General features: G+C 34.5%; 4 protein-coding genes across 6 annotated transcripts in view; 2 read left to right on the plus strand and 2 right to left on the minus strand.

Moving 5' to 3' along the window:
- Positions 1 to 1,165: 1,165 nt before the first annotated feature.
- LOC119631863 (cell division cycle protein 27 homolog) lies at positions 1,166 to 5,152 on the minus strand. Of its 3 annotated transcripts, none has more exons than XM_038024396.1 (5): positions 4,893 to 5,152; positions 4,538 to 4,598; positions 4,403 to 4,478; positions 3,054 to 4,244; positions 1,166 to 2,965 (listed from the first exon to the last, which is right to left on the minus strand). In XM_038024396.1, the coding sequence occupies exons 2-5, from the start codon at positions 4,559 to 4,561 to the stop codon at positions 1,485 to 1,487; spliced, it is 2,772 nt and encodes a 923-aa protein (XP_037880324.1). In that variant the 5' UTR covers positions 4,562 to 4,598; positions 4,893 to 5,152; the 3' UTR covers positions 1,166 to 1,484. The 3 variants fall into 3 exon arrangements, with proteins under 3 accessions (XP_037880324.1, XP_037880322.1, XP_037880323.1); XM_038024394.1 differs by having other exon boundaries at positions 4,712 to 5,152; XM_038024395.1 differs by having other exon boundaries at positions 4,538 to 4,631; positions 4,712 to 5,152.
- An 832-nt stretch (positions 5,153 to 5,984) lies between these two features.
- On the plus strand, positions 5,985 to 7,070 carry LOC119631815. The gene is made up of 3 exons (XM_038024335.1): positions 5,985 to 6,148; positions 6,219 to 6,843; positions 6,904 to 7,070. Exons 1-3 carry the CDS (start codon positions 6,097 to 6,099, stop codon positions 6,980 to 6,982), a joined length of 756 nt encoding a protein of 251 aa, XP_037880263.1. The 5' UTR covers positions 5,985 to 6,096; the 3' UTR covers positions 6,983 to 7,070.
- On the minus strand, positions 6,938 to 7,575 carry LOC119631816 (RNA guanine-N7 methyltransferase activating subunit). Its single transcript, XM_038024336.1, has 2 exons — positions 7,050 to 7,575; positions 6,938 to 6,975 (listed from the first exon to the last, which is right to left on the minus strand). The coding sequence occupies exon 1, from the start codon at positions 7,492 to 7,494 to the stop codon at positions 7,084 to 7,086; it is 411 nt and encodes a 136-aa protein (XP_037880264.1). The 5' UTR covers positions 7,495 to 7,575; the 3' UTR covers positions 6,938 to 6,975; positions 7,050 to 7,083.
- Positions 7,576 to 8,218: 643 nt separating this feature from the next.
- LOC119632097 (xylosyltransferase oxt) overlaps positions 8,219 to 11,722 on the plus strand; it is a 5,555-nt gene continuing 2,051 nt past the window's right edge. Inside the window, exons 1-2 of the mRNA XM_038024824.1 lie at positions 8,219 to 9,438; positions 11,193 to 11,353. Coding sequence (XP_037880752.1) covers positions 8,655 to 9,438; positions 11,193 to 11,353 — 945 coding nt within the window. The 5' untranslated portion in view covers positions 8,219 to 8,654. The remainder of the gene's footprint in view (positions 9,439 to 11,192; positions 11,354 to 11,722) is intronic.

Raw genomic sequence — 11,722 nt, forward strand, 5'->3', positions numbered from 1 at the left:
CAAAAATTCATATTAGCGGCCTGTAGACTCCCAGATAATACGTATAATATGCCGATTACTGACTGACCTTACCATTCCAATAATAATCACTATAAAATCCTATTAGCTTTAATAAGCTAGATTAAGTAGATTTCCAAATCATATATCAGAGAATACGCTTAGGCGATTTCGTTATTTGCCCGAAAATTAAAGTCACCTTTTTCGCGATATCAAGGAGATAAAGAGGGCATATGCTTAAATAATTCAAGATTATTTTGCCTTCTGAGGTTATTGCGGTAGTGTAACGAGTGAGTGTTAGCGCACTAAAAGTAACTTAATTGTAATCCTAGTTTTGTGGTCAACTGCCCGCACGGACTGGGAGCGGGTTAAAAATTTGTTTCCTTTACCGTCCCGAGTACTATTCCGGTCTGCATCGGGACAGAAAATCGTCAAGGCGATTATTATCGAGAATGACGTATTCCATTCCAGAAGTTAAATAATATGCATGCGAATGGCTGTAGTTTCATCTATGAGAACATGAGCGTGATCTGATCATAAACAACTATTTGTGCGGCCGAAAACTTCTCCATGTGTAAAAGTAAATTACGGGATCCAAGAGAGAGAGAGAGAGAGAGAAAGAGATAGATAGATAAAGAGAGAGTAAGAAAGAGAGAATGGGATACAAAAAAATAGAAAAAAAAATTTTGAATTCATGCTCCACGCATTAAATGCACAATAAACCAAATACTTACTGGCTGCGGCGCCTCAGTATTTCTAAAGTAAAAAATGTCAAATATGTATCGTTTTTTATTACAACAAACAATAAACATTCTTTTCTCTTTTTTTTTGTTTTTTTTGTTTTTTCCGTTTTGTTTGCTTTTTCTATGCCATTATTGAAGTAAACTAAATTAGTTGTATTTATATTTATTTCTATTTTTTTCAGTTTCTTTGTATATTCTTCAGTAAATTAAATTTAAACATTTTTTAATTTTTTCATATCAGCGTATATATGTATGTTTGCGTGTAATCTATGCTTTTGTTTGTTTGTTTGTTTGCTATTTTTTTTTTTTTTTCCTTTTTCTTTTATATATATATATATGAACAAATTTGTTTGGTTTTTTTTTCTATTCTTTTTGTTTCACAATGAAATGTTTTGGTTGATTAGTGTTTATTTTCTGTTTTTTTGTTTTTGTTTTTGTTGTTTTTTTTTTTTTTTTTTTGCATTTGATTGCCATTAATGCTATAATAACTATGCATTACATTACATATTACATTGAGATGTTGAAATATTACACATACACATTTAAAACGAAAAAAAAAAAAAAAAATATTAAGAAAACAATTACAAAGTATGCAATGTGAGTGTATTGCCCGTCCATTCGGCTACAAGAGGTGATCGAGCGATCAGTCAGTCGGCAGGGAAAAAGGAGAAAATAAAGTTTGAAAACTTCAAGTAACAATGTTCGAATGGACTTGAATCTAGGTTATGAGCACGTCTAACCGGTTTAAAAGTCACTATCATAGTTAACATCTTGAACTTGTGTTGAATCGTCGGAACGCTCCGAAATAGGCTCCAGATCGGCATCTAAACCGGGATCGATGGTGGGACAGCAGCTGGGATGTGACATTGAATCGAAGGCATCTTTAATTTGATTATTAGCCCCTTTCGGATCTAAGTCGGTAGCCCAGCTAAAGTGCATTAAAGCTGAGTCTACATTACCCAAGCTCTTGTGGATCTTTCCTATTAAATAAAAAACTACCGATTCTTTTGGCACAATTTCTTTAAGCTCTTCCAATTCTCGCAAAGCCTCCTGATGTCTACCGAGTGAGAAGTAAATTGAACCACGATGAAAACGGGCCAAGGGATTCTTAGGATCTAGAGTAGCTGCAGTGTTAAAGGTCTGCAAAGCTTGTTCCTTCTTTTGCATGAAATATTGCATGGCACCGATGTGCACTAAGATCACAGAATTTTGCGGATTGATTTTTAAAGCCTTGATATAGTGCAATTCGGCCAATTCGTACTTCTCCTGCTTCGAGTAGATAGTACCAATACCGAACCAGGCATTATAGTGCCGAGGATCGCGTACAACAGCCGAGCGGAAGTAGTCCATGGCCTTATCCAGCTCCTCTGTTAAAACCAATTCATGGCCCAATAAAGTGTAACTGTAGACAAAATCTGGGTCCACTTGTACCGCTCGTTTAAAAAATTTAATCGCAGTTTCGTGTTCCTTATGCAAAGAGAAGCAGTTACCCGCTACGCACCATGTTATGGGCGAAGTTTTATCCTGATTCATAAGATCTTGAGCCAAGGCCGAAAGGTCAACTTCCCTTTGAAGGTGCCACAATGAAGACGAATATATTTCCATGTAATCTAAGCGCTGCGGCTCATTCTCGTGGACGTGTTTAAATGTAGCTACCGCAGACTCATAATCCCTTAGCTCATAATAGCACATACCGACAATCGATTGTACCCAACTTGAGCAAAGATGATGCTTTGGTATCATGCTCTCCAAATGTCTTATGGCTGACTTACAATGAAAATGCAGCAACTGCTTATAGCCTTCGGCGAGATCACGTAGTAAAACCATTAGACCATCGGCTGATTGCTTCTTAAGAGACAATAGATGATGAGCCATTGTTTGGGCATTATTTAGACTATTATTGAGCTGAACTTTAGCGTCTTCGGTAGTTGAACGATTTGTACCGGTTGTGGCAGACGTTATTGTCTCTATTTTTTCTTTGTCTTTTTTCATACTCTTCTCACTGAGCTTCTCTGGATTTGCCTGGGCATTAATAGACTTGTCTTCAATCAGTTCATTGTTTAGGCAAATTTTACCAATACGTGTTTTAGGTTTGCGTGACGGTGAACGCGGCTGCACAAACTTATTTGCTATATTTGGGGATTTGTTGTTTTCCTTAACGGAATAGGCGCTATGACTGAACAGACGAGAACTGCGACGTACGGCAGCATTGGGAATTGTCGGACCTGAGAGAACGAGAGTGACAGCAAAAAAGGAAGAAACGAAAAGTTTGCTATTAAATAAGGTAGAGAATTGACTGAATTTATACTCCACCTGTAGTTACATTTCCGGGAATATTAGGAGTACGGGGGGTTATATTACCGGTTTGGGTAAATACGGCCGGCTTGCTACTATTACTCGTATTCGATGTACTGTCTTTGCGATTAATTAAACTGCCAATATGTGTTTTCATTTTTTTGCCGATAATTTTTGGCTCTTGATTAACTTCAGCTAATGTTTGTGGCAAGGGAGAATTGGTTATGTTAAGATTAGCTGTTAAATACGCTGAGTCACCACCGCCACAGGGGCTTGTAAGGGGAATAACTCCAAAGCTGGGTGTTGCAGGCGATATGGTTGAAAGATATTTGTATTTTTTGCGGAATGGCGTACTAGCACCCACATCAATGCAAACACCAGCATTTTGTTCTGTGGCATAACCCACTGGAGTGTCGTCTAACATCATCAAGCTAGAGTTTTGTTGAATACCACTAATACCTCCTAAATTGGTTACGTTACCTCTCAACATTGTTATGGAACTATTTAAATTATTACTGTTGTTGTTTGGCGTTGTAAGATTCTGTAAGGCACCCAAACCATTATTGGGCGCAGATAGCAACTGATCAACCGGTGTTGTCAGAATATAATTTGAACTATTACTCAATTGACTAATGAAACCGCCGCCACTGCTCTCCATTGCTATGTTGATATTATTGATACATTTGCCAGTGCTATCCAGCAATGAACCGCCATCGTTCATAGCACTTGTTGCACCAAATAGAATCATTGAATTCGTATTCGTATTGCCCTGACACGTATTGAAGACGTCCGTGTTCGTTATTTGAAAAATAGCGCCAGCGTCTGGATATTCTCCTAGATGACAAAGGTCAGCATACGCTTGCCACATGAACGGATTTAGCTTAAGCGCTTTTCGCAATGCAATTGTTGCGATTTTGTTACGTTCCGTCTTTACGCAAATCTGTGCTATTAGTTGCAACACAAAGCAAGCAATCTCGCCGAACTCTTTAACAATCTCATCAAAGCTATTTTTCATATCACCAAAACCATTGTAGGTCAAAGCGCATTCAGCTTCGGCGTATTTCTTTAGTTGGTAAGCACATTTAGCCTGTAAAAACCGGCATTGTGGTGAACGACGGGCTTTTTCTCTCAACAACCAATAAGTCTGATGTATTAGATTGGAACGATAATAGCTGGTCGCTAATATAAATATGGTCTCGTCAGTTTCCACTGCGACATATGAAAATGAAAAATGATTTATATTTAATTATATTCTAATCTATATTCGATGTTTTATATATATATGTTCGTTAATAACAACAACAAAAACGAGTATTTTATATATATATATATATATATATATATATATATAAATTTCATTCATTTACCTTCTGAACACAAACGTTCTGCAAGAAATACAGCATCCTTGTGATCATAATGGTTCAGACAATGCCATATGGCTGCCTGGAAAAAAACCATGTATTAATTTAATCGTAATTTGAATTTAGACATAAACGCCATACCTGAACGGGTTCTTGTATAATCATTTCCACGACTGTAAGCCCTGCTAAGATGCGACGCACTCTATTAAATATAAATAATATCAAACGAAAGCAACTTTAGGATAATGGTTTATAGTTGTATACGGAATAGCTGTCCTTTTTTTGCTGTTATTTTTTCATTAAAATTATATTTACTCTTATGGATGCTATATGTTTTCTTGTGGGTTCGAGTTTGGTTGCTTCTTGCCGTTAGGTTTATGGTTTATTTTACTCCTCATGCAGTGACGACAACGACCAACGACCACCACCACCGCCACCAACAACAACAATAACAGTTAACACAAACGCTGTTTGTAACAAAAAAGAATTTGATTACCTCTTGCGTGTTGTGTGTGTTAGAAATTTTCACTTTTTTTTTGTTCAATGCAATTTTAATGGAATTTTCTTTAAGTCTTCCACTGCAAAACCACCAAATTGCTATTTACTAAACGTTTTGCCATACATTTTGTGGGTTTTTTTATTAATAAGGATTAGTATTAGATCAATAGAATTTCGCTTTTTGAAATTTTATTCACACAATGAAAAAAGTTCTCCAATTGAAAAAAGTAAAATATTTTCTTGACTTAGCAGGCAAGGCTGCATTTTAAAGTACGTCAAAGTGTTTAAGACGAAACGATTAAAGGCTGCCAGATATCATTATTAATTTATGAAAGGTAAAAAGAGATGCCAGATTTGATTGACACGTATGACAATTTCAATAACTTGGCTGTTTTTAGCTTTTCCTTTTGCTATGATTGTACCATATCGAAAATCATGTTAGATGTTTCACAATATTCCAGGTTTTGAATAAGGGACTGACTTAACGATTAGAATTACAATTACAATCTGAATGCTTCTTCATATTCTTATCAGATTAAATTCGAAAATGAGCGAAAATAGATGTTAAAAATAAAAATATTGACTTACAATTACGTTTTGTATCACTTTTATTACTATACTACTACTGTGTAATAAGAGTTACATTACTTTGGCAATCTGCCACGATATACTACACAGACCATAGAGTGTTTGGTTGAAGTGATTCTCTCCTTTTTTCAAACTTAATGCACGTCTATAAAATTAAAAAATATATAAACGCCAAGCCTCACACCTTTCGCTATTCATGTATATTCCCGAATGTCAGCATACGAATAGTAAACGATACGTATAGGGTAAATCGACTGACTTTCACGCTGAACAAGAGGAGGTCAGAGTGCTACATACGATCGAAAATGATGGATATAAAATCTATTTTTGAATAATTTAACGATATTGAAGATGTACGCGTTGTGGTCGCTATGTTGCTGCACCCTAGCGCTGTTTTGTGTATAAAATCCGCTATAATATCAATAGAGAAATAAATTTACCGTTTTTTAACCGCTAAAAAAAGTATTTTCTACAATGTTAGCTTTCATGCAATTGTGAATATCAACCGCGCTACGCAGCTGATTTTGTGCTTAAAAAAAAATTTATATTCTGGGAAAGTGCGAATTAGTTAATTTAATATTATTTAAACCAAATATTTAGAATTATAATTTATCATGTTGTCGAATTTAATAGTTAATGCACAAAAGGGTTTAATTGTTTTCACAGGCACGTGTAAATTATTTTTATTGCATACAAGCCGCAAATATAAATTAATAGATTGCGGTACTTTTTATAGATGATTTGGGTGAAGAGAGAATGGCAATTAAACTCATAAAGCGAATATTAGATGACTTACCTGATAAAGATATAATATTAAAAACCTTGAAGTCCGATGATAATCTAAGAAATAAAGATACTTGGCAAAAATTAGCTGGCGGCCGAAATCCCAATCTCAATCAATCATCTGAAGAGGAATGCAACAAATGCAATATTATATTGCCGCCATTTTCAGAAATGCTGGTTTATCAAAGCGCTTCATTTGTCCTGCAATTTTTAAATAAATTGAAAAGATGCCGAGAAATTGATAACATATTCGTATGGATAACGCCGCAGCATTGTCTCCATGAGCATTCATCGTACTTAATAGCTGGTTGTGAACATATGGCTGACGTGGTTGTTCATATAGAATCTGATTCTCATCTAACAATACTTAAACGCAAATCTGACAGCGGACGTGCTTCCTTTAAACGTTACTCATATAAAAGGAATGGTTGCAATTTATTGCCCGAATTATGTAAAGAGCCGAGTGCAGAAGCTGGGGAGAAAAAACAACCAATGCCAGAACAACTAGGTACTTTCAAAATTGAATTAGAAGAAGATGAACTGGTAGCCCGTAATGCCTTAAAAATGCCGTATGAAATGTAAGTTTATAAGAAAGTTTAATGTAATTTAAAATAATTTCTCATATAAATTTATTGCAGGTCAACCAATGTTGCGTATACTACAGATATCGGTGATAATTACGATGAAGAAGATCCCGATGATGATTTATCCTTATAAAAAGAAAAAGTTTATTTCAATAAATTTGTTCTCTAATTTATACTTTCATATAAAACATCAAAATTACTATTATTGAGAATCTGAAATTTTTGTTTTTTTTATCAATCTTTGGAGGCTGCTACAAAATTGTTATAGTCACGTCTTATATTCATGGGTCTACGGTCTTTTTGGTATGCCTTAGATCTATATCGATGCGTATCTCGATTATCATTATGGCGTCGGTTATCGTAGTTGCCTTTCCAAAAGTTATGATTGCCACCGCGCCAAGATCTCTGATGGCGACCAGGACCAGATCTGTTGTTATGGTGATTTCCCGTACCGCTGTTACCAACACCATACGTAGCTGCGGACCAATTCTCTACAATTGGTGGTGCGGCCGAGGATTTTGCACAATGAGCCATGAATTCATCGTCATCATGCGAATAACGATCACCAAATTCCTCTTCACATTCAACGAGAAACTCAACATCTTTATCAGTTAAGCGATTAATTTTACGATTCGGATCGACCATGTTACTTTTGTCTTAACAAATTTACAAATGACCAAATATATTTTATTGTATTTACACTTGTTCTTCTTTACGTAATCGGTTACAATAGTTGAAATTAAGCAGCTGTTTTATGAAGACACTTGACACTTCTGTATGATGTGGTAAACTCATTGTTGACGGTTACCTTAGTAAATTCGTAACGTAAGTTATTGTGGAAATAATGCGTATGTATTAGTTTTAAAATCTATAATATAAAATATATAACGTAAATGCTATAAAGTGGTGCGCTATTGAAAGTCCTTTTAGTTTTTCAATATTTAATCTATTTTAATCTCTATACTACAAATTTTTTTTAATAATTTCCTAAACTATATAGTATTTCACATAACAATCGACAAGAAGTTTTTAAATTTGAATGGTACATTTTGCTTTGGTCGTTTTTTTATTCGGTTGTGAGGATGAAAGTTAAAATGTCATTTGTGTTTCGTTAGAAATTGAAACAAAAAAAATAATCCATTTTTTTTTTCTCTAAAAAAATTGAATATTAGGTAAAGGATATGCATATTATTGCAGTACATGTGCTAATTATTGTTGATTTTATCATTTATTTTATAACGTATGTCACAGGTATAATATCAGTCTTTATTCGTACATCCAAAGATCAAAAAAACAAAAAAAAAACAACAAACTCTATAAGAAAGTTAGAGAATGAATTATAGGAGAAAAGAAATAGGTTGACAAGCATGCGTTAAGAAAAAAATTGATGAGTGCTCTATGTGTTTGAGTTATTACGTTAATTACGAGTACACCAACTGGCACAATGTAATGTTAAAAATCAGTTGCATTTTGCTTTAAAGACGGTGTCTGTGTAGTTTATTATAGTTAATTTTCCGAGTTATTTTTTTATGAAAATTTTCATAGGTGTTCTTAGAACATGATTTAATTAAAAATGTTAAAAATAAAGTAGTTTGATTAGCGAGAACACGTTGCGCCCACCTTTCGCCAGTAAGAAAAAAGTTAAAAGATATTTCTAACCCACATTAGTGTGCGTTAATAAGGATTTGTCATGCTTAAACTGGTGATTTGTATATGCTTCTACTACTTGGAGTTTACAGGGATATATTTCAAAACCAACTTTGTTTGGCCTTCTGTCTGCACGGATTGGAAGTTATCGTGATATCATGGCTGAAAATTTGGTGTGTCGTTTAGTGTGGCGTTATAAATTGTATATTTTATTAATGGGAGCAATTATTTTCGGCACGCAAATATTTTTGGCTTATAAATCATTAAATTTATCTTTAGTTACCAGTATAGAGAATACGTTAGCCGAAGATGTTAAACAAATGAATGGAGCTTTAGCTTTGCAACATTTAACTCAGCATCAAAATTCGGCAAGCGATGATGAAGATTCTTCTAATTTAACAGCGCAAGGCAAACGTTTGCCTTCTGCTAATAAAGCAAAAACCGATATCTCTCCTACTTCGCTATTATCTGCACAACAGTTGAGCTTCAAACCGAATTGTGATATAATTGCCAAGGAAGCTATATCTGCATTGCAGCGCGCAAAAACCAAAGACTGTCGTCAACATATCGCTAGCGTTGTCTGTGCCATACAAGCCGGCGAATTCTATGCCTCCCATTTACCCACTCACTGCCCCAAAGGCAACCATACTGCGAATAATCAACTTGGCTGCTATAGAGATGAAAAGGAATTTCGCCTTTTGTCCGGTTATTTCATTAATTTTAAAACTACCAATACACCAAAAAATTGTGTCCAATTATGTTTACAATCGGGTTTCCCGTACGCTGGTGTCGAATACAGTAGAGAGTGTTTTTGCGGTACTGACGCACCACCCAGTACAGCAAAACTACCGGATTCCAGCTGTAGCATGAAATGTTCCGGCGACACTCACGAAGTCTGCGGCGGTTACTATGCGATAAACATTTACGAAACAGGAATAGCAAGTAAGTAAAAGACTTAATAGAAAGACAATAAAGGAAAAGAATTTTAAATTCTTCACAATGAAATGGAAGGTTAACTTTAAAATTTTGATGCCTTCAACGCCTACAGCAGATAAAACCCAACACGTTCTAGAATTTATGTTCATTTCCATTTCTATTTCCATCCATTTTTTTTTTTTGTTTTTTTTTTGTTTTTATTGCATCTATCTTCTTTTGACTGTGCAAATAATGTTGGAATTAATTTGCTTCGCTCTTATCGCCAGTTATGCATATGTTTCTAAGCACTACAGCGAACATGTTAAATTTACCGAAAGCACGTAAAGCATGCAACCGTACAGCAGAGATCTCATAAAATCGTGTATAAGTTCGTGTATAGCATAGTCCACTATTCTTTCGTTTTTTATTTTTATTCTTATTCATTTATTTTATTTTTTTTGATGATACTCGGGGAATATTGAATGATTATTCTGAACATTATCTTTTGCGGAGAGTGAATATTTATGAAGTGCGGGTTCGGAATCGGAAAATTTGTCTTTTGCTTTCACTATTCGACACATATTTCATCCATGGTGTGTCTAGCGCTTCTTTATCATATATATTATATGACATCTACATTGGTTTTTGGAACGACAAAAATTATTCGGCAAAGGATGTCAAAGCATAATATCTAAGCCTCATCTAAATTGATATATATATCATACCCTATAACTTTTATGGTGCAAGGCAATGGTCAGAAGGATCTGACATCGACCGGCTTTTTATTGTACGGATCGATTTAGAAGCCATTTCTGAATTTGAATGCTTACAATTAACTTCTGAATCGATGAAAGCTTGTCTGTCTTTATGTCCGCCTGTTCGTCTGAGATCTGTCCACTTATAGGTCGCATATTTTGCCACATAACGGCTTATGTAGAAATGTCGGTTCTATGAATAATTGTATTAAGCGAATTGATGTAGGGTATTTGAGGATAAGCCGTGTTCCGCTATATAATTGTTACTTGCTGTTGATGTCTAGTAGCATAGGTTTTCGCATAATTACATAAATATACAATTTACAAGTTTACGAACACACAAAGTCACAGATAAATCCATGCATATATAACATACCTATACATGTGTGTGTGTGTGTGTGTGTGTGTGTGTGTGTGTATTGAAGGTAAACATAAATTCGTAGCGAAAATAGAGCAAATTTTAATTTAAGAAATGGAATTTACAATGTTTGATTGGATAATGTTGGCGTGTTATCCGATCTGTGTCGTTTCGAATCGTTTAAAATCTCCATTTTATGATTAATCCATAATAATTAGCCGATTGAAAGTGACTATCATGTTTCGTAATTAAACAAAAAAAAATCGCTAATCAAATTTCGCCTTTCACACGCACTCTTTTTACTCAACCGGTGGCGTTTGTCGCGGCGAATTCATCATGCATTGACGTAAAGAAACTTAATTGCTTCCAGAATACAAGTAATGTAAGCATGTCCGTCCTTCCTTACGACAACGCTCCATATATTCGACTTGGATGCGAGACTCTAGATATTCGCTAAGAGGAATTTTTATATTATTTATACATATACATATGCATATACATATATTCACACATATTGTAAACTTAAATACGTAAATTTATATAAGTGTGCGTATGTGTGTGTGCATACGTTCATATATGTATATCTATATATTTCTAAGCAATTAACTTTTTTGTTTTTCTTCTTATTCATTTTATTTTTCAATTAAAATTTTTTCTTATGACCTTAGAATTTGCAGCACAAATCGCTGAGACCAGCATGAAACCAGATGCCGAACGAGTTAGAATTGCATTTTTATTAACGTTGAACGGGCGGGCTTTAAGACAAGTACATCGCTTATTAAAGGCTTTATACGACCCACAACATGTTTATTACATACATGTGGATAAGGTAAGTGTATTGAGTTTGCTTGGCCATAAAGCCATTAACGGATAATATATATATATATATATATATATATATATATATATATTTACTTTATTATATTTATATTTATGGGTTTTAGCAGTTAAAGAGTAAATGAATTGTAAGTCTGGCTCGTTAACTTTATTGTATGGACGGGGTGAAAGTGATTTCTCTATCTGAGTTACATTTATGTAAGATAGAATGTGTGATAATTAAGTGATTCGTGTAGGCGAACGTGTAGGAGATAAGATAAGAAAGGAAGCCAAGGTTTACAATTTCTCAATTAACTAACCAATCCATGAAAATGTATATATGTATGTATGTATGTATGTATGTATGTATGTATGTATGTAT

This window comes from Glossina fuscipes, unplaced genomic scaffold, assembly GCF_014805625.2.
Source record: "Glossina fuscipes isolate IAEA_lab_2018 unplaced genomic scaffold, Yale_Gfus_2 1, whole genome shotgun sequence".
Taxonomy (NCBI): Eukaryota; Metazoa; Arthropoda; class Insecta; order Diptera; family Glossinidae; genus Glossina; species Glossina fuscipes.

Bases quoted from the DNA above. Each gene is read 5' to 3' on its own strand.
- LOC119631863 (XM_038024396.1), bottom strand. From the start codon at position 4,561: ATGATTATACAAGAACCCGTTCAG. The intron at 4,245-4,402 runs GTAAATGAATGA...CATATGTCGCAG, and splicing joins AGAACGTTTGTGTTCAGAAG to TGGAAACTGACGAGACCATA. The intron at 2,966-3,053 runs GTGGAGTATAAA...TCGTTCTCTCAG, and splicing joins TCCCGGAAATGTAACTACAG to GTCCGACAATTCCCAATGCT.
- LOC119631815 (XM_038024335.1), top strand. From the start codon at position 6,097: ATGTTGTCGAATTTAATAGTTAATGCACAAAAGGGTTTAATTGTTTTC. The intron at 6,149-6,218 runs GCACGTGTAAAT...TACTTTTTATAG, and splicing joins GGGTTTAATTGTTTTCACAG to ATGATTTGGGTGAAGAGAGA. The intron at 6,844-6,903 runs GTAAGTTTATAA...AATTTATTGCAG, and splicing joins TTAAAAATGCCGTATGAAAT to GTCAACCAATGTTGCGTATA.
- LOC119631816 (XM_038024336.1), bottom strand. From the start codon at position 7,494: ATGGTCGATCCGAATCGTAAAATTAATCGCTTAACTGATAAAGATGTT.